The sequence below is a fragment of the Canis lupus genome, chromosome 6 (genome assembly GCF_048164855.1).
Source record: "Canis lupus baileyi chromosome 6, mCanLup2.hap1, whole genome shotgun sequence".
Lineage (NCBI taxonomy): Eukaryota > Metazoa > Chordata > Mammalia > Carnivora > Canidae > Canis > Canis lupus.
The window spans coordinates 67,420,077-67,446,337 of record NC_132843.1 but is presented as its reverse complement, the minus strand read 5'-3'; the positions used below and the strand labels follow the sequence as shown (position 1 = coordinate 67,446,337).

The 26,261-nt window shown below is 40.0% G+C and overlaps 1 protein-coding gene and 1 long non-coding RNA gene across 14 annotated transcripts in view; one reads left to right on the top strand and one right to left on the bottom strand.

Annotated features, from left to right (window-relative positions):
- The window catches only part of ACBD6 (acyl-CoA binding domain containing 6), a 207,796-nt gene extending 185,226 nt beyond the window's left edge, over positions 1-22,570 (bottom strand). For 7 of the 13 annotated variants that reach the window (XR_012033142.1, XR_012033143.1, XM_072831029.1 and 4 more), the window contains exons 1-3: positions 22,011-22,568; positions 14,687-14,751; positions 11,940-12,036 (exon numbers count right to left, since the gene is read on the bottom strand). Coding sequence is in view for 11 of the 13 variants with exons in the window: in XM_072831029.1 (XP_072687130.1) it covers positions 11,940-12,036; positions 14,687-14,751; positions 22,011-22,232 (384 nt within the window). In the remaining 2 variants the exon portion in view is untranslated. Of the gene's footprint in view, positions 1-11,939; positions 12,037-14,686; positions 14,752-22,010 lie in introns of all 13 variants that reach the window. The other 6 variants (XM_072831026.1, XM_072831027.1, XM_072831028.1 and 3 more) reach the window with 3 other exon arrangements.
- Positions 22,571-22,716: 146 nt separating this feature from the next.
- Positions 22,717-24,247, top strand: LOC140635818 (uncharacterized). Its single transcript, XR_012033141.1, has 2 exons — positions 22,717-23,101; positions 23,279-24,247. It is a non-coding gene; the product is annotated as an uncharacterized lncRNA (long non-coding RNA).
- The last annotated feature ends 2,014 nt before the right edge of the window (positions 24,248-26,261 follow it).

Sequence of the window (26,261 nt, the reverse complement as noted above, 5' to 3'; positions counted from 1 at the left end):
AGAGGCAAAGACACAGGCAGAGGGAGAAGCAGGCTCCACGCAGGAAGCCCGATGTGGGACTCGATCCCGGGTCCCCAGGATCACACCCCAAGCTGCAGGCGGCGCTAAACCGCTGCGCCACCGGGGCTGCCCTACACAATGGAATATTATTCAGCCATGAGAAAGGAAATCCTGCCAGTCACAACATGAATGGACCTTGAGAGCATTAACAATATTTGTTCTTCCAATCCACTAGCATGAAGTGGCTTTCCACTTCCTTGTGTCTTCAATTTCTTTTACAGTGTTTTATAGTTTCTTTCAGAAAGACCTATGTCTTTCATCTCTTTGGTAAGGTTTATTCCTAGGTAGCTTAATATTCTTGGTGCAACTGTAAATGAGACTGTTTTCCTAATTTCTATGTCTCATGCTTCATTATTAGTGTGTAGAAACACAACAAGTTTCTACAAATTGATTTTTGGATCCTGGAACTTACTGAGTTCATTTTTTAGTTCTGAATTCAAGTTTTTTTGTGGAATCTTTAGGGTTTTCTAGATAGAGTATCATGTGATCTGCCAATAGTGTTTTACTTCCTCCTTACCAATATGGATGCCTTTTTTTCTTTTTGTTGTCTAACTGCTGTGGCTAGGACTTTCAGTACTATGCTGAATAAATGTGGTGATAGTTAACACTTTTCTTATTCCTGCTCTTAGGAGAAAAGCTCTCAATTTTCCCCCATTAAGTAATGATGTTTCCTGTGGGTTTTTCATATACAGCCTTAATAATGTTGAGGTATAGTCTCTCTAAACTTACTTTGTTAAGGACTTTTATCATGTACTTTGTCAAATGCTTTTTCTGTGTCTCCTGAAATGCTCATATGGTTTTTATCCTTTCTTTTATTGATGGGATGTAACACATTAACTGATTTGCAAATATGGAACCACCCTTGCACACTGCGAATAAATCCCACTTGATCACAGTGAATGATTTAAATGTATTGTTAGATTCTGATTGCTAGCATTTTGTTGAGGATTTCTGCATCTATATTAATCAAAGATACTGGCTTGTAATTGTTTTTTGTGGTGTCTTTACCAGTTTTTGGTATTAGGGTAAGGTTGGCTAGAATGAATTTGGAAGCCTCCTCCTTCTTCTATTTTTTGGAATATTTTGACAAGAATAGGTAGTAATTCCTCCTTAAATGTTCGATAGAGGGGCGCCTGGGTGGCTCAGTCAGTTAAGTGTCTGCCTTCAGCTCAGGTAATGATCCCAGGGTTCTGGGATCAAGCCTTGTGTCAGGCTTTCTACTCAGAGGGAAGCCTGCTTCTCCCTCTGCCCTTCCCGCCACCCGCACTCATGCTCTCTCAAATAAAATCTTAAAATAGATAAATAAATAAATGTTTGACAGAATTTGCCTATGAAACCATGTAGTCCTGACTTCTGTTCATTGGGAGTTTTTTTGCATACTGACTCAATCTCTTTCCTGGTAATCAATCTACTCAAACTTTCTACTTCTTCTGCTTCAATTTTGTAGGTTATATTTCGAGGAATTTATCCATTCCCTCTAGGTTATCCAACTTGTTGGCATATAGTGTTTCATAATACTCTTTTACAATTGTATTTCTGTGGTGCTGGTTATTTTTCCTCTTTCATTTGTAATTTTATTTACTTCAGTCCTTCCTCTTTGTTTTTTGATGAGTCTGGCTAGAGGTTTACGAATTTTATCTTTCCAAAGGACCTGCTCTTGGTTTTGTTTGCTTTTTTAGTCCTATATCATTTATTTCTACTCTAATCTTTATTATTTCCTTCCTTCTGGTTTTGGGCTTTGTTTTTTCTTTTTCCAGCTTCTTTTGGTGTAAGGTTAGGTTATTTGAGACTTATCTTATTTCTTGAGGTAGGCCTGTATTAACTTCCCTCTTGGATCTTCTTTGGTGCATCCCAAAGGTTTTAGATTGTTTTTCTTTTTTTCTTTTTTTTAGATTGTTTTCATTTTGTTTCCTAGTACTTTTTGATTCTCCTTGGATTTTTTTTTAAGATTTTATTTATTTATTCATAGAGACACAGAGAGAGAGAGAGGCAGAGACACAGGCAGAGGGAGAAGCAGGCTCCACGCAGAGAGCCCCACGTGGGATCGATCCAGGGTCTCCAGGATCACGCCCTGGGCTGTAGGTGGCGCTAAACCGCTGCGCCACTGGGGCTGCCCCTCCTTGGATTTCTTGACTGACCCATCATTTAGTAACATGTTGCTTAACTTCTATGTATTTGTGGTCTTTCTAGTTTTGTTCCTGTGGTTGACTTCTAATTTCATAGTACCGTGGTCAGAAAAGATGCATGGTATGACTTCTATCTTTTTTCAATTTTTTGAGACTTGTTTGGTGGATTATACATTTCATGGTATATAAATGATCTATTCTGGAGAAAGAAGTTCTATATGCACTTAAAAAGAATGTGTATTCTGCTGTTTTAGGATGGAATGTTCTGAATATATCTGTTAAATTCACCTGGTCCAGTATGCCACTTTCCCCTTGTTCATTTTGTTTTCTCCAACAATGTAAGTGAGGTGTTAAAGTCCCCTACTATTATTGTATTACTATTGACTAGTCCCTTTATGTTTGTTATTAACTATTTTATGTTTGGGTCCTCCCATGTTGGGTGCATATATGATTGTTATACCTTCTTTTTGGATTGTCTCCTTTATTACTACATAGTGTCTTTCTCTGTCTCTTCTTATAGACTGTTTTAAAGTTTATTTTGTGCAATATAAGTATTGCTACTCCAGCTTTCTTTTTTTTAAAATATTTTTATTTATTCATGAAAGACACACAGAGAGAGAGAGAGAGAGAGAGAGAGGCAGAGACAAAGGCAGAGGGAGAAGCAGGCTCCATGCAAGGAGCCTGATGTGGGACTTGATCTCGGATTCCAGGATCAGGCCCTGAGCCGAAGGCAGACGCTCAACCACTGAGCCACGCAGGCATCCCTCCAGCTTTCTTCTAATATCCATTTGCATGGAAAATGTTTCTTCATCCCATTACTTTCATTTTGCAGTGCCTGAAATGAGTCTCTTGCGGGCAGCATATAGATGAGTCTCGTTTTTTCTTTTCTTTTTTAGTCCACTCTGTCACTCTATGTCTTTTGATTATAGCATTTGATCCCTTTACATTCAAAGTAGTTTTTGATAGATATGTATTTATTGGCATTTTGTTACTTGTTTTGTAGTTGTTTCTGAAGTTTTTCTCTGATCCTTTCTTCTCTCTTTCATGGTTTGCTGATTTTCTTTAGTGATATATTTGGCTTTCCTTCTCTGCATATCTATGGGTGGTTTTGATCTGTGGCTACCATTAGGTTTGTATATAATATCTTCTGCAAAAAAAAAATAGTATCTTCTGCATATAGCGGTCTATTATTAAGCTGATGGTTGTTTAAGTTTGAACCCACTCTTTGCTCCTCTCCTCCCTACATTTTAGGTATGTCATATTTTACATTCCTTTGTGATTTCCGTGCCTGCTTTTACATAGAAATATTTATTTTTTACTGCTTTTCTGCTTCCTATTTTCATTCTACCATTTTTGGTCTCCTTTCCACTGAGTCCCCTTTAATATTTCTTGCAGAGCTGGTTTAGTGGCCATGAACTCCTTTAGTTTTTGTCTGGGAAACCCTTTATCTCTCCATCAATTCTGAATGATAGGCTTCCTAAAATATTGTTGGCTACAGATCTTTCCCACTTGGCACTCTGAATGTATCATACCATTTCCTTCTGGCTTGCAAAGTTTCTGTTTTAGGAGTCCCGTTAGCCTAATGTGCTTGCCTTTGTATGTAACTGTTTTCTTTTGTCTCACTGCTTTTAAATGTTTTTATCATTATATTTTGCCATTTTAATTACAGTATGTCTTGGTGTGGATCTGCTTTTGCTGATTTAGCTAGAGGTTCTGTGAGCCTTCTAGATCTGGGTATCTGTTTCTTTCCCCAGATTAGGAAAGTTTTTAGTTATTATTTCTTCAAATAAATTTTCTACCCTCTTTTCTCTCTCTCCTTCTGGGACCCCTACAATACGAATGTCATTATATTGGATAGAGTCACTGAGCTCCCTAAGTCTATTCTGTGTAATTCTCTTTTCTCTCTTTTGTTTAGCTTGATTACTTTCCATTACTCTGTCTTCTAAGGTCATTAATTCATTCCTGTTTCTTCCATTCTGCTGTCATTCCATCAAGTCTGTTGCTCTTTCATTTATTCAAAGTTTTATCTCTGTTATTCCTTATCTCTGAGTTAAGTGTCTCACTCATGTCTTCCACTCTTTTCCCAAGTCCAATGAGTATCTTTATCATTATTCTAAATTGTCTATCAGGAATGTAACTTATATCTGTTTCACTTAGATCTCTAGCTATGGCCTTGTCCCTTTCTTTCATTTACAACAAATTCCTCTGTCATCTCATTTTGTCTAAGGTTCTGTGCCTGTTTCTGTGTATTAAGAAAGTCAGCTATGTCTCCTGTTCTTGAGGGTAATAGCCTTATGAAGAAGAGATCCTATAATGCCCTGTGGTATAGTTCCCAGTGTGTTTCCCAGGACCTGCTGCTACAGGTACTGACTCCAATGTGCACTACATGTGCTCTGCTATTGTGTTCTGGCCACTTTATCCTTCAGGCCAGTTGTCTGCAAAGGCTCTCTTTGCCTGTTGTGGACAATATTTGGTCCTTGGCCTGAATGTGGTGAGTTGTAAGTAGGTGTCCTCTGGTCTACTTGTGAAGTGACACCTATTCCCAACCACCACAAGAACCAAGGACCTGCAAGACTTGGGCCTCTGTCAGGAAGACATGGTGCGGGCAGGGGTTTGGGTTGGTCTTCTAGGGGAGAGGCCCTACCAGGCTGGGACTGAGGCAAAGCCTGATTGGGAAAGGTGGTTGCACCAGAGCACGGGGGCAGGGCTTGGTGTAAGCAAATTAGGTAACGAGTTTTAGCACTGTACTGGTTCCCACAGGTGACTCTGTGCTTGTGCTGTGGTGGAGAGGGAAATGGCACCTGCCAGTTCCCTTTTTCCTGGAGGGATATCTCCATGAACTCTGCCTCTCTTGGATATATTCGGAAATGAGTATATAACCTTCCCACTGTGTGCCCCAGGTCCTCTTCAGAGTGTTTCTACACTGCATGTCTGCAGGCTGTCGGTCCTGCCTTCTCTCCAAGAGCAGCCTCAGTGCCTATGGGCTCTCCCAAGCCAAGCCCATTGACCTTTAAAAGTACAGGCTTTAAGCCCTGCTCATTACAAAAGTTCATGAAATTCAGGCCCTTCTTGAAGCCCTTTCCAAGCCAATTGCTATGGGAATTCGTTTTGCCCATGTGCTCCCGTGTGCTAACCTGTCTTCCACTTTTTTTTGCAACCATGGCTCCCTCCCCATTGCAGCGCCACACTCCATTTCTCTACCAAATCACGTCTCTGTACTTTCTCCATTCTTGGATGTGGACTCTTCTCTGTCTTTAATTGTGAAGTATGTTCTGCCAGTCTTCAGTTCAGTTTCTGGGGTATTTAGGATGATTTGATAGTTATCTAGTTGTATTAACGGAAAGAGGTGAGCCTAGGGTCCTCCTACTCTGCCACCATCTTCCCAACATCTGCTAACACAATTTATATCTTAAGTTTACATCATATCCTATGTTAATTGTATCTACATAAATCATAGTAGAGGGAGAACTAAAGTGAAGTTTCAGGTGGGTCCCAAATTCAATGACTAGTGTCTATGTAACAAAAAGGAAAGGGAGGTTTGGATATGAACATGCAGGGAAGAAGGCCTGTGAAGACAGGCAGAGACTGGAGTTACACTGCCACAAGTCAAAGAACACCTGTGGCCACCCGAAGCAGGTAGAGGCAAGAAGGATTCTTCAATGAGAGCATGACTCTGCTAACACTTGATTTTGGACCTCTAGCTTCCAGAACTGTGAGAGAATAAATTTCTGTTTTAAACTACAAAGTACCAGTTTGTGGTACTTTGCTATGGCAATTCTAGGAAACTAATACAGTCTATAACATCTTGTGCCAAAAAGTAAGAAACTGCTCAAAGAATGATGGGGACATATCAAAAGGACACAAGAGCCATCTTGAAGGAGCTCCCAGTGACCAAATAAGTAACGACAGTAATGGGTTATAACCCAATGAATTAAAAAAAAAAATACATAAGCATATATGGTACTGATATAAATACATGAATATTGGGAGAAGCAACCAGCCATGGCCCCTGAGCACCTTAAGGCTCTGATTACTCTTTACCTGGGCTATTTCTCAAGGTTGTGTATGCAGCCGGTGACCCTCAGAGATGAGGTAATGTCTTCCCAAGCCCTGAGAAAGAGCAGGCTTGTTTCCATCTATTATAAAAGTGGTGAATCCCCAAAGCTCAGTGCTTCTTTGCTATAGCACAACCCACTGCATATGCAGGAATCCATCTAGGCCCACCTGCATCATCCCTGTGGGACTTGAGGGATTCGAGAAACCAATGCAAATCAAATGAATCCCATGCATTTTGTCATACCATGAATAATAAAGTCCTTTGGCTCAGACCCAGGAGTCTTGTACCTCTGCCGTCATCTAAGAAACAGTAATAGGCTAACTTATTAGCTTGCAAGTAGGGTACAATCTTAGATCTTTCATAGTTCTTGACAATGAATAAATTAATAAATAGGGGAGAAGGGAAAGCCGATTTTTATAGTGGAATGCCAAATGGTAAATGTAGAAGAAATGATGAAGTTGGAAAACCATTAATGGATATTAAAACTAATGGGTGAAATCTGATAAGGAAAAGGATATTTACAGTCTCAAGCTATCTCCCCGCAAATTACTGATCACAAAGGGAAAACTAGGAATTTTACAGTAGAGAAATTTGGTAGATACCACGTTAAGCAAGTGATCAAAGTTAACATAACCAATATTGGGACAAACAGACATCCTGTATCTCCTGGTACAATGCACTGAGAAGGACACATTCCGTGGTATTTCTCCTAAAAATGTATAATCTGAATCTAATTAAGAGGAAACATCAGACAAGCCCAAACTGGGACATTCTATAAAAGAGATAGCCTATATTCTTCAAAACTATCACAATCAAGAGAGGAGAAGAAGAAAGGCTAAGCAACTGTTCTAGACTAAAGGGGACTAAGGAGACAACTAAATACAGTGCATGATCCTGGATTGGATGATGGATCAGAATGTTTTAAAGTAACTATGAAGGAGATTTTTTTTTAATTTTTTATTATTTATTTATGATAGTCACACAGAGAGAAAGAGAGAGAGAGAGGCAGAGACACAGGCAGAGGGAGAAGCAGGCTCCATGTACCGGGAGCCCGACGTGGGATTCGATCCCGGGTCTCCAGGATTGCACCCTGGGCCAAAGGCAGGCACTAAACTGCTGTGCCACCCAGGGATCCCTATGAAGGAGATTTTTAAAAATAAATGATAAACTTGAATATGGATCCTAGATTTAACAAATAATACTGAATCATGTTAAAACTCCTGATTTTGAGAAAAAAGAACTACTGTGGTAGTACACCACTGATTGGAATATAAATTGGTACAGTCATTATGGGAAATAGCATAGAGGTTCCTCAAAAAATTAAAAATAGGGGACACCTGGGTGGCTCAGTTGATTAAGCATCTGACTTCGGCTCAGGTCATGATCTCAGGGTCCTGGGATCCAGCCCTACATCGGTCTCTGAGCTCAGCAGGGAGTCTGCTTCTCCTTCTCCCTCTGCCCTTCCCTCCACTCATGGGCGGGTACCCATGGGCTCTCTCAAATAAATAAATAAAATCTTCTTTTAAAAATTAAAAACAGAACTCTCATATCATCCAACAATGCTACTTCTGGGTATACATCTAAAGGAAATGAAATCAAGATCTTGAAGAGATACGTGCACTCTCATGTTCACTGCAGCATTGTTCACAATAACCAAGATACAGAAACAACCTAAGTGTCTACCTAGGGATGAATGGATAAAGAAGATGTGGTATATATACAAACAATGGAATATTATTCAGCCCTGATAAAGAAGCAAATCTGTCATTTGTGACAATATAGGTGAACCTGAAAGAAATTATGCTAAGTAAAATAAACCAAAGATAAATATGATCGCACTTTTATATAAAATTTAATGAAATTAAAAAGTCAAACTCACAGAAGCAGCAAGTAAATTAGGTGGTTACCGGGGGCTGGCGGGGATTGAGAGATAGGGAGATGCTGGTCAAAGAGTATAAAGTTGCAGTTGTGTAGGATGAATAAGTCTAGATATCTAATATACAGGCATGATAGAGACACCTGGGTGGCTCAGTTGGCAGAGCACATGACTCTTGATCTCCTAGGTCATGAGTTCAAGCTCCACAATGGACATGGAGCTTACTTTAAAAAAATTTTTTTTAAATAATAATAATATACAGGCATGATGACTACAATAAATAATACTGCATCGTGGGACGCCTAGGTGGCTCAGCAGTTGACACTCTGCCTTTGGCTCAGGACGTGATCCCAGAGTCCTAGGATCAAGTCCCACATTGGGCTCCTTGCATGGAGCCTGCTTCTCCCTCTGCCTGTGTCTCTGCCTCTCTCTCTCTTTCTCTCTCTCTGTCTCTCATGAATAAATAAATTAAATCTTTAACAATAATAATAATAATACTGCATTGATACTGAAAATATGCTGAAAGAGTAAAAATCAGGTACTCTCACCACAAAGAAAGGTAACTATATGAGAAGAAGATATATTAATTTGTTTGACTGCAGTAACCATTTCATTACATGTATATCAAATCACAGTATGTACCTTAATATAAACAATTTGGGGTGTGTGTGGAATGCCTTGCAGGGACTCTGAGTCCAGAGGGTCTACAAAAGAAAAAAAAGAAATTTCTAAAGAACTCATAACACCAAAAACGTCCCAATTTTTATAATGATGATGTAGTTACAGAAAAGAAAGTCCTTGTTATAAGAAATAATGAAGTATTTTGTAATTAAGGGACATAATATCTGTAACTTATCTAAAATGGTTCAAAAAATTTTGAGTGTGTGTGTAAATAGGGAAAACACTACACAATTGATGTATCTAAAGACTATCCAAAAGTTCCTTGCACTATTTCTGAAACTTTAAAAAAATTATATCAAGTATACGTTAGTTAATAATGTACCACTATTAGTTATTAATATATTAGCTAACAATAATATGTTGTATATTTGATATTGCTAAGAAAGTAGATACCAAGGGTTCTCAGTATCAAAAAAAAAAATGGTCCATGAGAGGTAATGAAAATGTTAGTCTGATTGTGAGAATCATTTCACAATGTATAAATATATATATATCAAATAGCACATTGTGTTGTACACCTTAAATATATATAATTTTTATTTGTCAAAAACAATAAAAATAAGTTATGCCAAAATACAAATTTACCCTTCTCCCCCGGCAAGAAACCAAATAAGGCAAAAGAACCGCCTTGACTGGATAATCAACAGCACATTTTTTTTTTTTTTTTGAAAAGATTTTATTCATTTACTCATGAAAGACACAGAGAAAGGCAGAGACATAGGCAGAGGGAGAAGCAGGCTTCCTGAGGGGAGTCGGATGTGGGAATCCACCTCAGACCCTGGAATCATGACTTGAGCCAAAGGCACACTCAACCACTGAACCACCCAGGTGCCCCTCAACAGCATATTCTTGAGATAAGACGAAATAGAACAGAAAACACAGTCAAGGGTTTACATTATAAAGCACTGTTCATTTTTTTTTAAGATTTTATTTATTTATTCATGAGAGACATAGAGAGAGGCAGAGGCATAGGCAGAGGGAGAAGCAGGCTCCAAGAAAGGAGCCTGATGTGGGAATGGATCCTGAGACCCCGGGATCATGACCTGAGTCAAAGGCAGATGCTCAACCGCTGAGCCACCCAGGCATCCCAACACTGTTCATTTTATACTTCACTTTATAGTCTACGGAGCTTTGATTAAAATAGTAACTACCTTTACTTGAATTTTTTATATACATACAACCCCGTAAGTTTAGATGGATACTATACATACGTTTTATACACACACATACACAAATGTCCATGTATGTAAATACATGTAAATACAAAACGTCAGCTGTGGAAAAGATTAAAGAGTGGAGCTCTGGACTCCAATACATATATGTCCAAATCCTAGCACTATCATTTATTACCTAGCTAATCTTGGGCAAGATACTAAACCACTCTGTATCTGAATTTCCTCATTTTTAAAATGCAGACAATAATAGTTTCTAATTTAATTCTTAAGATTCTTGTGAGGGCTGGCTCAGTCAGTAGGGCATGCAACTCTTGATTTTTGGGTCATGTGTTTGAGGCCCACATTGGGTGTAGAGATTAGTTAAAAATAAAAAAATCTAAAAAATAAATAAACAAATAAATAAATATAAAAAATAAAAAAATCTTAAGATTCTTATGAAGATTTCAAAGACAACACATGTAAAGAGCTTAACACATTCAGCAATGAGAACTATTATTACTTCACTGATTTCAGAAACTAGTATCAAAAGAAAATGATGCTTTAACCTAAAAGATAATAACTGGAATATCAAATGTCTTGAGATTGCAGTTATGATATACTTCATATCAGTCAGAAAGAAGGGGAAATAAAGCTGAGTCACAGGAGATCAGCTCAGATGTTTAAAAACAAAACGTAAACAAAACATAAAATTCCTCTTTAGAACTAGATTATGGATGGCAAGAAATGTTGAGAACAATGTATTACAAGAATGATCTTTGATTTTTTTTTTTTTTTTAAGAGAAAGAGAGTGCATGCACATGTGGGGAGCGTGGGGGGGAGCAGAGGGAGAGAGAATCTTCAGCAGAGGGCTCGATCTCACAACCCTGAGAGAATGATCTTTATTTGAAAGTGCCTTTGATTCAGTTTGGTTTTCTCAAATTTATGTTCAATAGGTGAGATTTACATATTTTTAAAAAGCACCCTTACTAAAAAAAAAAAAAAAAAAAAAAAAAGCACCCTTACTGCTGTTTAAATTTCCTTAAGGAAGAACTACCTAACCACATGGACTCTGCAACCATTTGTAAGAGTTACAGCTAACAGGGGCACCTGGGTGGCTCAGTCACTTGAGTACCCACTCTTGGTTTTAGCTCAAGTCATGATCCATGGGTTGTGAGATCAAACCCAAAGTCAGGCTCCAGGCTCAGTGAGGAGTCTGCTTGAAGATTCTCTCCCTCTGCCCCTACCCCAGTTCCTGTGCACCCACACATTCTCTCTCTCTCTCCAGTAAATAAATAAATCTAAAAAAAAAAAAAAAAAAAAAGAGAGAGAGTGCTGGTTAACAGATTTTTATTTAGTAATTAAGGTATTGAAGGTAAGAAATCATAAATTCTGTCATTTATCAGAACTTACAAACTCAAACGCCTACATAGGCCAGGCATCAGAAACAATCATGCAAAATCAACAGGGAAGAAAGAACTAAGACCACTGATACTGAAGAGTAAAGTACTCACTGAAACACATTCAAACTCAGGTTTTGTTTTGCTTTTTAAACATTGTGGCATATGTGTTCAGGCTGTTCAGCTCAGAGGGACATGTGCTTTTACCACTGAATTTCAGATACCAAGTCCTTAGGACCTTTACAATAGATACACATTTGTATACAAACTTGATGTTTCATAAAAGATATTAACAAAACGGAATATTTCTGAAAATATTCTCGTACATCAAAAACATCAGGAAATGTTTCAGTGACTTCAAAAAGGTAGTCATGCTCAGCAGGGAGTCTGTTTCTCCCTCTCCCTTTTCCCCTCACCACCACTATCCACCCCCACCCTGTGTGCTCTCTCTCTCAAATAAATAGAATCTTAAAAAAAAGAAAAAAAAAAAAAAAGAATGTTACTTAAGCCTATGCTTGGTTTTCAATTTTTAATTGAGAGGAAGATGGTACGTTTTTGGAAGTATTACTTACAATCATCAAATCTTACCTGAGGATTCCAACCTGGATCTAATTTCTTAACTACTGCAATATACTCCTGCATTGCTTGGCTGGGGCTTGAATCACCAAGTGCTTTCCATGCTTCCCTAGAGTAAAGAATATCCAAAATGATCTTTCATTATCTATGGAATTAACACAAATGGCACATTCCTTCTTAGCATTAAAAAATTGGTATGCACATTTTAAGAATGTGAGACACAGATATAATAAGCCATAGATGAGTAGTTCTCTTTTTGCATTCACAATGGTCTATACCAACACACACCTTATACCCCGTCACCAAAGGAGCCTTTTTAGACTTTTTTTTCCCTAATCACCCTCCCCCATGAAATTGTATAACACAGATATACAACTCATATATCAAATGAGCTTTGGAAGACCACAAAAAATTATAATACACACAATTTTACAACTCCTCAAAACCCACCTTTCATCCCTATTGAGAATGTATGACCTACAGACCAATAAAGTAGTTTCCAACAAAAACAAAACAAAAAAAAAGTAGTTTCCACCTTATACAGCATTTTGGTAACACGCGAACCAATCATCACACAAAACAATATTCCCTGAGAAAATGCTTTGAATTTCTTATGTAAGCTGTGAGAAAAACACCTTCCCCTTCTGCTGTTTTCTCATCTCTAAGCTAGTAGTAGTGGATCCTGAGGCAAGAACTTCAAAAGTGAGGAGTGGTAAAGACAGAAGTAAGAATTCTATTGAGTAAGAAGGTAGGGACTACCTACAGTGTAAAAACCAAGAGCAATATTGTAGTCCCGTGCCCCCTTCTGAGTCATCCTCTGTTTCTTTTTTCTGCAAGCTGCCAAGACAGGCTCCTTCTTGGTTTTGCCCTGCCAATTCTTTCTACATTCAACCAGGAAGTAGATCCACTAATTCACTGTAAAACAGTGCGGTTTTTTCACTACCTTCCTGCTCCCATAATGATATAACATCTTTCTGAAATTTTCCAAATTTATTTTTACTGACTCTCTTGTGGGTTACCTGTATACATTCCAACACACTACCCCTAAATATATCCACATATATCAAACTGAGAAAATTTAACATCAATACTATTATATAAATACAGATCTACCTTCAGATTTCCCGCATTTCCCAATAATGTTCTTTATGGATTTCTTCTCCGAGACCATGAGTCAATCAAGATTCACACATAGCATTGAGTTTCATGTATCTTTAGCCTTTCTTTCATTATATTGATATTTTTTTGAGAGTCCAAACCACTTGCTTTATAAAATATGTCTCAATTTGAATTTTTCTGATTGTTTCCTCACTTACAGGGTGTTCTTGCCCAAAATGATTAACCATGAGGAGAATCAGGTGAAACATTTTGGCATATGTATCACACTGTATCACACTGGGGGCACATACCATCAGTTTTACCCATCATCAATGAACAATTACAGACTTGGTAAAAGCAGTATCCCTTTTTGTCTTCCTTGTAATTAAAAAGTAAACTGAGGGTCAAATTGTGTAAATGCTGCTCCTCAGTAGTTTTTCATCTATTGGTTTCAGCACCCATTGATGATTCTTGCCTGAATTAATATAGAGGTTTTAAAATCAAAACTTTTTAAAATTGCTAAAAACAATGAAAAACCAGGCACGCATGGGGAAGAAAGAATGCTGAAGTTATAAAATTTCATAAATTAAAACAAAAAGCTCACAATGAAAGTTGCATCATGTATCCTCCACAACAGTAGTAAAGTGTCAGAAAACTGTTATCATCAGCAAAGAAAGCTTCTGCCAGAATGGAAATCAAAGCACTGCTTCCTTCACTGAGAATGTCCTACACAAAAAAAGCCAGCTGAACTAAACATGGGCTTAATGACATAATAATTGATTTACATTCAAGTTCAAGCTTTGCATCTCTTTACAGCTGGGTAACAAAGAGTTCATAGACAGGTAACTTGTCAGGGGACCGCATTTTGAGTAGCACTGCTCTAGACTGTAAAGTTAGAATCCATTTATAGTATAGCACTCTTCAAATTTCTCTTTTTTAAAACCCTATGCTTTATACTTTTAATTCCACGACTGATTCTCCAGAGTCCTTCCTCCTATAACTAAGAGTCTCTATTGTATATAGTTTCTCTTTTTTTCACTTAGACAAGGTAAGAGTAAATAAAGCCTGATATGATAAGAAGGAACTTCTGAATTAGAAGTAAAAAAAAACTGGGAACGGGATAATCTTTTTATGGATTCAGGAAAGTAGACTCAGTATCTTTTTTTTTTTTCTCCCTTTCTTCTCAACCGGCTATTATAAGTATTTATTCACTATGGTGTGGGTGGGGCAAGTTATAGAAGAGCATTAGAGTTAAGAAGATAAAATTAGGAATTTATCCTTTTTTTCACCCTTCCTATCCTCCTGTCCTCCTTCCAAAGATTCCTCCACAGGGCATAAGTTGTTAGCCATTAGAGGATGCATGACAGGATAGGAAAATCTCAAACAATAACTCTTATCATCACTCTCTAAGAAGCTATTCATATGTAAGAAGAGTATGTCTGTTGTGAACTATGTATATATACCAACATCATGGCATGAGAATCCTTTAGGAGACTTAGCTTAAAGCCGATTCTTTTAATCTCTCTCCCAATTGCCTGTTGTTAGCACAGTCTACAGCAGAGATTAATATAAAAATAATTCTTTAATCTGCTCACTACTTTCTAATTCCTAAACACCTAAACCATTTCCAACAACCTCATTAGATTTCGAGAATTTCTTACCATTTCTGCTTTCCTTCGAAATCAAAGAAGCTTGGTTTAGGAGTATTACAATTTCCAACTTTGACCTAATTGAAAGGAGAGAAAAAAATAAATCAAGAACTTATTTTTCAAAGAAATGCCAGAGAAACTTTTATTTTTCACAGGTATTATGTATACTCAGCAACTATAGGTTAGAAAATATTTACATCTATTAGTCTATTAGAATAACAAAATTTAACATTCTTTGCAAAGGCAAAGAAAAGCGAATTTTAAATACAGGCTGCTTTGGCTTACAGCATAAAACAACCATCGTCTAATACTGTGATACATAAAAAAAAAAAAAAAAAAAATACTGTGATACAAAAAAAAAAAAATTCTGATACAAAAAAAAACTTGCATTCCTAACCTAGTAGACAAATTATATATACAAAGCAAATTATTAATACAGATTATGTACTCCTTATTAGCATTTATTATATAGAAGAATTTTTAAATGTGTAATAAACAAGCTTTAAAGTACAGTTTATCAGAATTCATAATATTGTTTATTTATGGTGATTCTCATTATACTATCAGCATTTTATCTCTCCCAAACTCCAGGATAAAGTACACTATTTGTAAAGTATCCTATTATGAAACTAATTGATACAACAATAGATGCTAACAGCAGTGCAAAACTTTTCAAAGGTTTTTCAACAATATAAATTCTATCTACTCCACAATAATCTTTTCTTGTTTGTAGTGAATACTTATTTGTAATCCTCAAATAATATTTGTAGTGAACTATATTTTCATCGTCAATAAACATAAATGAAATTTCACACCAGTGCCGAATTCATACAACCCGATTCCCACTGCCAGAAGCAATCTCTTTCTGATGAACTCTCACAGCTTTTACTCCACTTTCCACTTTTACCTGGTGTTAAAAAGTTTTGTGTAGTCTCATCTTCCTATCAGAACACAGCCTCTAGGAAACCATTCTTAACTCCCTCCCTGCACCTTTTATGGCGCCTAACCTGAGGTAGTAAAAAATGTTTGTTGAATGTAGAATGAACGTGGTAGGCACGTATCCAACCAAACACCTACCTTTCTAATACCACAATCCAACTCCCGTCTACTTCTCAGAGACCTTCTAGCCATCTACTGTTACACACTTGAATTTTGCTAAGATCACACTGATGTGTACTCGCTAACCAGACTGACTTCTCACTGCTTTGAGTACTTTGATTCTCATTACCACCCCCTCTCCAAATGCCTTCTCCTCTTCCTTCAGCTTTTCAGTTTTCAGTCCCCTCTAGGTTGAGACTGTAGGAATGCTTGGTCTCCAATGATCTCACCCATCTCTGAAGTCATAACAAATAACATCTCCATCATTTGCTTAGCAATTAATCACACAGCCCTCCGATGGATATTACAATGTACACTTATACAGGAACAACTCTAGAATAAGTGGATGGAGGGAAAAAACAGTGAGAGAGCAGGAACTGCATTTCTTCATCACCATAAACCAAAAGCTTCATTTGTTATGGTAAATGAGCCACATAAACCATCCTGCTAGGTTTGCCATTATAAACCCATTGTAGAAATGAGTACAGAGAAACTGAGGAGGGTTGTCAGAGTTCACACATTAGCAAATCCTGAATTAGGAGTCAGCATTTGAATTTAGGATGGTTTGACTCCAAAGTCCAATATTCTTTTTCCATACCCCTCTGTTTTACCTGCCACATCCTATCTAAGCCTCAATTCTGGCATCTCCAAAATCACTAGAACTACTGGATTATCAGAAACAGGAGAGAAACTATGACACATCATAAAACCAGCAGTCATTACTATTTGTTTTTTTAATGAGATACTAGCCAGTGGTAGAAATAAATACTAATATCTCTATTTCTCCTACAGTTACAGAAGTCTCAGCCAGACACCCGGTCACCCAGCTAAACGTTACATGTGACTGTGCAACTTCAGTCTGAGTTCAGGGGACTAAATGTGCATGAAAGTGATATAAATATCTTCCTTGAAAAAAAAGGGAGAACATGCATGTAGTGATGGTGAGCCATCTTTGGCCATGGAAAGAGATGTGAGGTAAACAGTTCTCAAACTTTTTGGTCTCATGATCCCTTTATACTCTTAAAAAGCGAGGACCCCAAGAAGCTTTGTTTATGTGGGTTGTATCTATCATATTTACCATGTTAACATTTAAAAGATATTTTTAAAATATGTATTAATTCATTTAAAAATAATAAACTCATTAAGTTAACATAAGTAACAAAATTTTATGAAAAGTATATTCTAAAGCAAAAAAACTTAGAAGAGTGACATTGTTTTACATTTTGCACATCTCTTTAATGTCTGCCTTAATCTATTGCAATATGTTGCTTTGGTTGAAGTATATGAAGAAAATGTGGCTTCACATAGATGCACTGTTAAAAAAGAAAGAAGTATTTTAATAGCATTTTCAGATAATTGTGGATACTCTTCTTCAATACGACACCAAAACTCAGTGAGTGGCAGTTTCTTTAAGGTTAGATGCAATGTGGATGCTGATGTCACATCAATGAATTTTTCCTACTGTTACATTAAAATCCTTGGTCTAGGACGCCTGGGTGGCTCAGCGGTTGAGCACCTGCCCCTGGCTCAGGGCGTGATCCCGTGGTCTGAGGATCGAGTCCCACATCAGGCTCCTTGCCCTGGAGCCCACTTCTCACTCTGCCTACCTCTCTACCTTTCTCTCTCTGTGTCTTTCATGAATAAATAAATAAATAAAATCTAAAAAAAATAAAATAAAATCCATTGGTCTGACTTGCACTTTGAATGGATCACACATAATTTGTAACATTCCATGCAATATTTGGAAAGTATGGTTCACTAAGTTATACATTCCTTCCAATGCTGACACATTTCATTATACAAGAGCCAAAGTTTACAATCATTAAAATCACCATTAATCTCACTGAAAAAGTTTTTAAGTATTAGGAAGCTGTCAAGTTCATGTGACACAGATTTGCCAAACCTCTAATTTTCACTTGAAGGCTCAAACACGACCACTGGCAACAAATACTGGCAGCTGTTTTCCTTAAAGTGACAGGCTCACTTCATTGACTTTGAAGAAGCCATCTGCCAAATACTCAAATTTAAATAAACATAGTTTATCTGTGAGTTGTGCTATTAAGGAAAAATGATGTTTCACGTAAAATGTGGATAGCTCAGCTTGCAACTCAAAAATTACACAAGTGCTTTTCCTCAAAATAACCAACATAATGCAGTGTGCAGAACTGCCTTGTGTGTACTCCCCATTTCAAAGACCTGTACTCAAGAGTTAATATTTAATAAAAATCAATAGTTTTTACTGCTTTATCAAAGACATTTTTAAGTGAAATTGGCTTTTTTTTTTTTAACTGAGTACATGGTGGTAAAAATATATGACTACTGGTACAGTCTGCTGCCCAGCCTTGATTCATGCTGATGCATCAGCAGTTTTACCACACAGAAGAAAGGCAAATATTGTTTTAGTATTATCATGAAAATAGTTCTGATCTTATAGATCTCCTGAGAAAGTCTCAGGGATTCTCAAGGGTCTCTACACCATAATTTGAGAACTGCTGCCTTTGGGGATGGCTGAACTACAGGACAGAAAAAGACTAAGCCCCTGGGTGATCTCATGAAGCAAAATCACCCTACCAGCACTAGATCACCTACCTCCAGACCATTATGTGTGATGAAAATAAAAGCTCAGCAGCTGACCTTGTATTCTGAAACAGAAGCTTCTGTATTCCCCAATTCAAAGAATTGTTCTGGATCAGAAAAGACTGGATACTGGAGGGTATCATGCTGAGTGAAGTAAGCCAGTCGGAGAAGGACAAACATTATATGTTCTCATTCATTTGGGGAATATAAATAATAGTGAAAGGGAATATAAGGGAAGGGGGAAGAAATGTGTGGGAAATATCAGAAAGGGAGACAGAACGTAAAGACTGCTAACTCTGGGAAACGAACTAGGGGTGGTAGAAGGAGGGCGGGGGGTGGGAGTGAATGGGTGACGGGCCCTGGGGGTTATTCTGTATGTTAGTAAATTGAACACCAATAAAAAATAAATTAAAAAAAAAAAAAGAAAAGACTGGATAAATAAAACTACAGGGTTTTAGGACATGATGAGAAACAGTTTCCAAATCATTAATAATGAATCATAAGCTATAAAGCAGTTACAAAATGTGCCACCTTAACAGAACAGTATGTTCTGATACATACAGGATATATCCAGTGCCCTTAAAACAGAATATTTTAACAAAGGGGGCTAATGGCAAATGCCAGTGAATTATGTGTGAGCAGGTTAAAGTAGAACATGCTGAGAATCTTCACTGTGCTAGTGCTGAAGGGTCCTGTAAAAATGAAGCTAACAGGGATTTGTAATTTTCATTGTCCTGGAGTTTTCACAGGAGTCAATTAATGATCTTTTGATGGGAAAGTGTAGGATAATGTGGAGTACCAAAAGACTGTTCATTGGTGTGATCTATTTGAAACTTCACTAAAAGATGATTTTGAAGCCACAGGCTTATGTGAGGCTAAAAGAGCTATTATGTTAGGTAAGTTTGGAGCTCTGCCTAAGAAAAGAAGGCTCACAGCTCAGCTTATTTTTATCATCCTCCTGGGGACAACTATTTCATTTGGCCTCCAAAATACAGTGCTACTCCAAATACAAAACATAATTGTTTCATGAGAGATTCTGATCCACCATGCAAGAATTATATTGGCATTTCAATTTTATTATTTTATCAAAGATGCTAATCAAAAAAATCAAAGATTTTTAACACTATCTCAGAATTCTGTTAAAAAAAAAAAAAATTAGGGCAGCCCTGGTGGCTCAGTGGTTTAGTGCCACCTTCAGCCCTGGGCATGATCCTGGAGACCTGGGATGGAGTCCCAAGTCGGGCTCCCTGCATGCGGCCTGCTTCTCCCTCTGCCGGTGTCTCACCCTCTCTCTGTGTGTCTCTCATGAATAAATAAATAAAACCTTTAAAAAATATATTTAGGGGCACCTGGGTGCTCAGTCAGTTAAGTATCTGACTCCTGATTTTTAGCTGAGGTCATGATCTTGGGGTCATGGCATGGAGCCCTGCATCAGGCTCTGCACTGGGCATGGAGCCTGCTTACAATTCTTTCTCCCGCTCAAAAAAAAAAAAGAAAAAAAATGTAGAAGAATGGATGAAAATTGCATCCCAATGTCATATCTAAGTAAGCATAATCCTATTTTCTAATAATGAAGAATTTTATTTCCAGATACAGAATATCTCTAAACACCTTAACATGGAGTTCTTGAAAGGGTGAGGGACACACCACTTCCAGGATTAAGTGAGTATACTTGAGACAGAATGGTTACCAGTTAACAGATGACTATAGTTCACTGATAATCCAGAAATCAGATACTAATAATGATGACACTAATATCAGTAATAAAGTTATGTCCTAGAAAGAGAAAGAATGTTCTCTAGGGAATTTGGAGAAAAACAGTTTTATGCTGCCCGAAGAATTAGCAGTCAGACATGTTAAAGGTCCTAGCAGAATGTTCAATAAACTCTTGTTAAATAACTGAAAGTCTCATTTTGATGTTATTGCGACAAGGTAAATAACCAAAGAGAAAAAGATAATCCAGAACTTCTGCAAGAAAGAAATTCCAAAGCCAATTCAAGGGCAATTTTCATTCAACACTGTAATTTATACCGTATGTATCTACAGCTATGTCTCTCAAGTCACTTTAACTGGTATTCATAATTCAAATTCACCAGTCCTCAAAAGATAGTTCATCACTATTCAGTATATTCAGTTGAAGAATACAGAGGGGTCTTTTTTTTTTTTAAGATTTTATTTATTCATGAGAAACACACACACACACACACACAGAGAGAGAGAGGCAGAGATGGAGGCAGAGGAAGAAGCAAGCTCCATGCAAGGAGCTCGATGCAGGACTCGATCCCGGGACTCCAGGATCACGCCCTGGGCCAAAGGCAGGTACTAAACCGCTGAGCCACCCAGGGATCCCCTACAGAGGGGTCTTAAAACTATTTTTTTTTTCTTAAAAGAATGCATAAGGGAATAGATATCAAGAAGTAAAACAACGGTAAAAAAAATTTTTTTTAAGATTTTATTTATTAATTCATGAAAGACACAGAGAGAGAGGAAGAGACATAGGCAGAAGGAGAAGCAGGCTCCATGCAGGGAGCCCGATGTGGGACTTGATCCCCCCTGAGCCAAAGGCAAGACGCTCAACCTCTGGGCCACCCAGGCATCCCTAAATTTTTTTAGTGAAATAAAATGTGCTCATTGCTTCCAGTGTTCCAAAGAACTGGAGTTTTCCTAAAATGTTATCTAACTCTTCTTAGCAATTTTCATGTGTTTAAATCTAGATTCCTCATGTAACTTTCCAAGTCTCTTGAAGGAAAATACCACCATGCTTTTTCTTCTTTGCACTCCCTGTAGGCTAACACCCAAGTGTTTTGCACATAAAAGATGTTATACAACTACTGGTTGATTATGATAAAGCAATCATTTTTCCTTCTGGTACCTGTGACTCTTTGAATGCTAAATTAAACATGTCTTACATGACATTAGGATTATTATTCCCAGATAAAGCTCAGAGCCTTAGTCAGAGTCAGGAGCTACAATCTAGTTCCAGTTCCCACTCATCTGTCCCTAAGACCCTGGACAGGTTATCTACTCTCTTTGGGCTTCCGTTTCCTATCCCCCAAAGGAAGGGGATTGTTTCACCTGGCGTTTACTAGCTTTAAAATGTTTATAATTGTATCTAACAGTCAGAATTCCTGCCCATTAAGCCAAAACACAAGTCTAATATAACTAGGATTTTAAAAATCACAATAATAAAACTAGTAATGGTTTATTTTGCATCACCCTTTTATTACGATCACATAATTCTCCTGGATCTCACAATTTCTTTTTTAACATTACTTCCATAGGACCATGTTACTTCCATAATTACCTCCATATGACCCTTTGGCAAGAGTGAATGACAAACCTTATTTCATCATCCTCATTTTACAAAGGTTCTGAAGCTGGTAAAAGCACGAGTGCAAGGTCACTGTACAAGTCAGAGAAGACACGGGAAACTGCCATTCGGTGTCCAACCACCTCTGTCTCCCGGGACAGAGGACAGGCCCTATCCACATTCAGAATGATGCTAATGCTTTAGGAGATGACCACACACACGCGCCCCCACACACACGCAAACTTCATCCCACCTAGCCATCAACCCAAGCACCTGTACGATCAGATTCTGGGGGACAGAGAAGGCCTCTCCTGCCGCTCTCCCGCACCCACCCCCTTCCCGGGACCTTACCTGCTTGTACCTGGCATACAGGTACAAGAGCTGCTCCCGGCTGGCCACCTGAACCAGGCCCTGGAGGTGCGCGGCAGCCTGCTCAAAGAGCTCTGCCAGGCTCCCGGACGCCTCGGTCTCGGGGCTCTGGCGGGATTCCACATCGCCGGAGTCGTCCCCCGAGCTCAGCTCTCCGCCGCTGTCGCCCGTGGTGGCCCCCGCGGTCAGGAATGGCGAGGCCATGCGTCCTCGCTCGCCCCGCGCCTCCGCGCCCGCGCCGTGCGTCCCAGGCCGCGCGCAACGCCGGCTCGGGGGGCCTGGCCCACCCGCCTCGGGCCCGAGCCCGACCTCGAGTCGGACCCACGCTCACTCGCTCGCGCGGCCTCCCGTAACTCCGCCCGCCTCCCACTTCTCTCCGGGCGTGCAGGGCAGGCCCCGCTACTCTCGGCGGCTCGCCCGGCCCACCCGGTCTCCCGCGGCTTCCTCCGGCCGGCACCGCGCTCGGGCTCGACCCGGGGCCCCTCACCCGCGAGGGGGTCTCCCGGCGGCGCAGCTGAGAGATCCGGAAGGGAGGGCGGGGGGCGGGGCGCGGGCGGGGGCGGGGCCACGTGCGCGTGCGCGCGGGGGCGGGGCGGGCGGGGCCCCGCGCGCGCCTGAGCACGTGTCCGAGCACGCGCGCGCCCGAGCACACGTCCGAGCACGTGTCCGAGCACGCGCGCGGGGCGAGGCGCGGCGGCGGCGGCGGCGGCGGCGGCGGCGGGCTCTGCGCGGGGTGCGCCCACGTCCGGCTACCGGGCACTCGCGGGGCCACGCTACGGAGCTGCAGCTCGGAGAGACTCTCCTCAGCCGTTGGGACGTCTGTTCGTCGTTGCACCAAAATGACTATTCAGAGTCAGGAAACCGTTCCGGGAATAGGCCCTCGGGGCGGGGACGGTGGCCCCCGGGTGCTAGTGTGGCGGTAGGAGCGGAGTCGCGGGAAACACGGAGCCGAGGACGAAGGTTCCGCCTGCGCCCGCCCCGGCGGGTCGTGTGGCCCGGGCGCCCCCAACCTGGCCTCGGACCCCTGCGCGCGCATCTGTTGCTCGGGAGCTTGGCTCGGACTTGAATAACGGGTGAAAATCCGGGAGGCGGGGCTTTCCGCGCGGAAGCCGCCTGGTTGGCTGTCCTCCCCTTCCTCGGGGCGGGGCGGGGCGGGGCGGGGTCGCCCGGGGTCGCCCCCCGCTTCCCCCCAGCCGGGCCCCGCTAGCCCCGGGCTCCTGGGACCGAGCCTCGGCTGTCGTGTTTTGCAGACGCTGAAGTGAAACAGTACGAGACCGCTGTGCCCTAAAGGAACTGAACACAAAACTACACAAAACCTGCGACATGATTATAACAATCAACTTGTACTTAGGGGTTATTACGCCCCAAGTGTTGTAAAGCAAAAACGGAAACACTGTGTGTGCATTTGGTACTCAGAACGGCGTAATGAGCACCATCAAGATTGGTGCAAAGAAGGAGTTCTAAAGAGTGGTTGCCGGGCGTGTGACACAGGTGGACAGGGCAGGAGGAAAGGCCAGACGCTGGGAGAGCTGCCGTCAGGACTCCACAAGCCTTCCTCGAGGTTCTGGAGTCTGCCCCTGTTTGCTCTCCAGGCGCTCACGATCCAATCAAGGGATGGCTGATGGACAAATTCTTGTAATTAAAATGCGGTGATAATAATGACTCACTGAAGCCGTTCATGTGTAAGGGACTTAATCCCGACTACTAATGATAGGTACAGTTATTTGCACTGTGTACGGAGGAAATCACAGAGTGGTTGAGCAACTTGCCCAAGGCTGCACAGCTAATAAATAGAGAAGGAAAAATTCAAACTCATCCGTTGTTTTAGGCAGGGGTTAGTCTGTCTATGGTGTAATTACAGACCATGAACCTGAAAAGTAGAATGAAGAGAAGATGCAGGGACCTTTGTATTTCTCTGTTTCTAGAATTTTTACTAGAAACGTGAATTTAATATTATGGACAGCTTTTTAGGCCGTTTATATGTTTTTGTCCTTTAACCTTTTGATTTTTTTTTTTTATTTATGATAGAGAGAGAGAGGCAGAGACACAGGCAGAGGGAGAAGCAGGCTCCATGCACCGGGAGCCCGACGTGGGATTCGATCCCGGGTCTCCAGGATCAAGCCCTGGGCCAAAGGCAGGCGCCAAACCGCTGCGCCACCCAGGGATCCCCTCCTTTAACCTTTTAAAGGAATTATTAATAAAATTTCTCTTGTAATGAACTATATTAACAATATTATTAAGTTAATAGGAATTTAATGAATTATATTTATAATTGAAATTGATAAGTTAACATACATTTTAATACATTAATAGATTTCCTAATTTTAAGTGATGCTTCTCTTCCTGAATAAACCCATTCTGGTCCCGGTCTTGCCTTTTTTTTCATATCTGTGGATTCTGTTTGCTGACGGTAGTATCTTTACATCCCTAATTAAAGAGGGCATTAACCAATAATATTCCTTTTTTTTCCCTATCCTTTCTCAATTTTGTATCAGGGTAGTAGTATCCTTGTAGAAAATATTTAGAAAAAAAATATTTAAAAAGTTTCTTTTTCTGTATTCAGCAACAGTTTAGATAACATGAGAATGAAGCAAGCAGAATTCTCTTATGAACAGAAGTATACAGCAATTCTACTTTTATCTGGTGAGAATGCATACATGTGTTCACTAAAAGCATGTACAGGAACATTCATGGCAGCACTGTTTCTATTTCTATTTTCCCAAACTGGAAACTCCCAGAAGTCCACCAACAGTAGAATAAATATAGTGTGTTTACATAATGGAGTACCATTCAGCAGCAAGAATGAATTAGTTACAATTACAACACATGAATGAATCTCTTAAACATAGAACCCAGAAAGCCTGATACAAAAGAACTCCTATGTTTCCATTCACATAAAGCTCAAAATCAGGCAAAACTATTCTGTGGTATTAAAACCCAGGAGGGCGCAGTCAATTGTACTGGGTGGCTCAGTCAATTAAGCATCTGATTCTTGATTTCAGCTCAGGATATGATCTCAGGATCCTGAGATCCAGCCATTGTTAAGCCCAAGGTGGAGGTCCAAGCTCAGTGGGGAGTCCGCTTGGGGTTTTCTCTTTCCCTCTCCCTCTACCCCTCCCCCTGCTCATATTCTCTCTCTCTCTCTCTCTCTCTCTTTTAAGATTTTACCCATCCATTCATGAGAGACAGAGAGAGAGAGAGAGAGGCAGAGACACAGGCAGAGGGAGAAGCAGGCTCCATGCAGGGAGCCTGACATGAAACTCTGAGCCTGGGTCTCCAGGATCATGCCCTGGGCTGAAGGTGGCACTAAACCGCTGAGCCACCTGGGCTGCTCTCTCTATCTCTCTCTCAAATAAATAAATGAATCTTTTATTTTAAAGCCACCAGAGTGCATAGTCTTGAGTGAAACACTGGTTACACAGGCATGTTGACTTTATGAAAGTTCACTTTTATACTTTTGGGGACACCTGAGTGGCTCAGTTGGTTAAGCATCTGCCTTCAGCTCAGGTCATGATTCCCGGGGTCCTGGGATTAAGCCCCAAATTGAGTTCCCTCTCAGCAGGGAACCTGCTTCTCTCTCCCCTTACCCCAGTTGTGCTTTCTCTCCCCTTACCCCAGTTGTGCTTTCTCTATCTCCCTCTCTCTCCCTCTCAAATAAAGAAATAAAACTTTTAGGGGCAACAGGGTGACTCAGTTGGTTAAGTGTCTGCTTTTAACCCATGTTGGGCTCCCTGCTCAGTGGGGAGTCTGCTTCTCCCTCTCTCTCTGCCCCTCCTCCTGCTGGTACTCTCTCTCTCTCAAATAAATAAAATCTTTTTTAAAATTATACTTTTCAAAAAAATAAAAAATTATACTTTTCTATATGTGCATTATATTTCAATAAAAATATTAAAAAATAGCACATGAAAAAGGAAGACAAGAGCCCCTGACATTCCAAAGCTGGCTGGACACTCACGGCTAAGCCATATTATTGTCCTATTAGAAATAATCTCATGGAATCCCAACCTCGGACAAGGTCATTGTAAAACCATGATAAGACAAGGCAAAGCACTTTATGAATCTGTCTAAACCACAGACAAAAACAAGATCACTCTGTCCTACAAAATATCAAACACCCTTTCTTTTGGCCAAAATGAATGGTTACTACTTCTTTACAAATTACAGCTTTATTCCTGTATTAGACTTCTCTCCCTACAGATAAGGTTTATTGAGATGCCCAATCATAGAATTGCC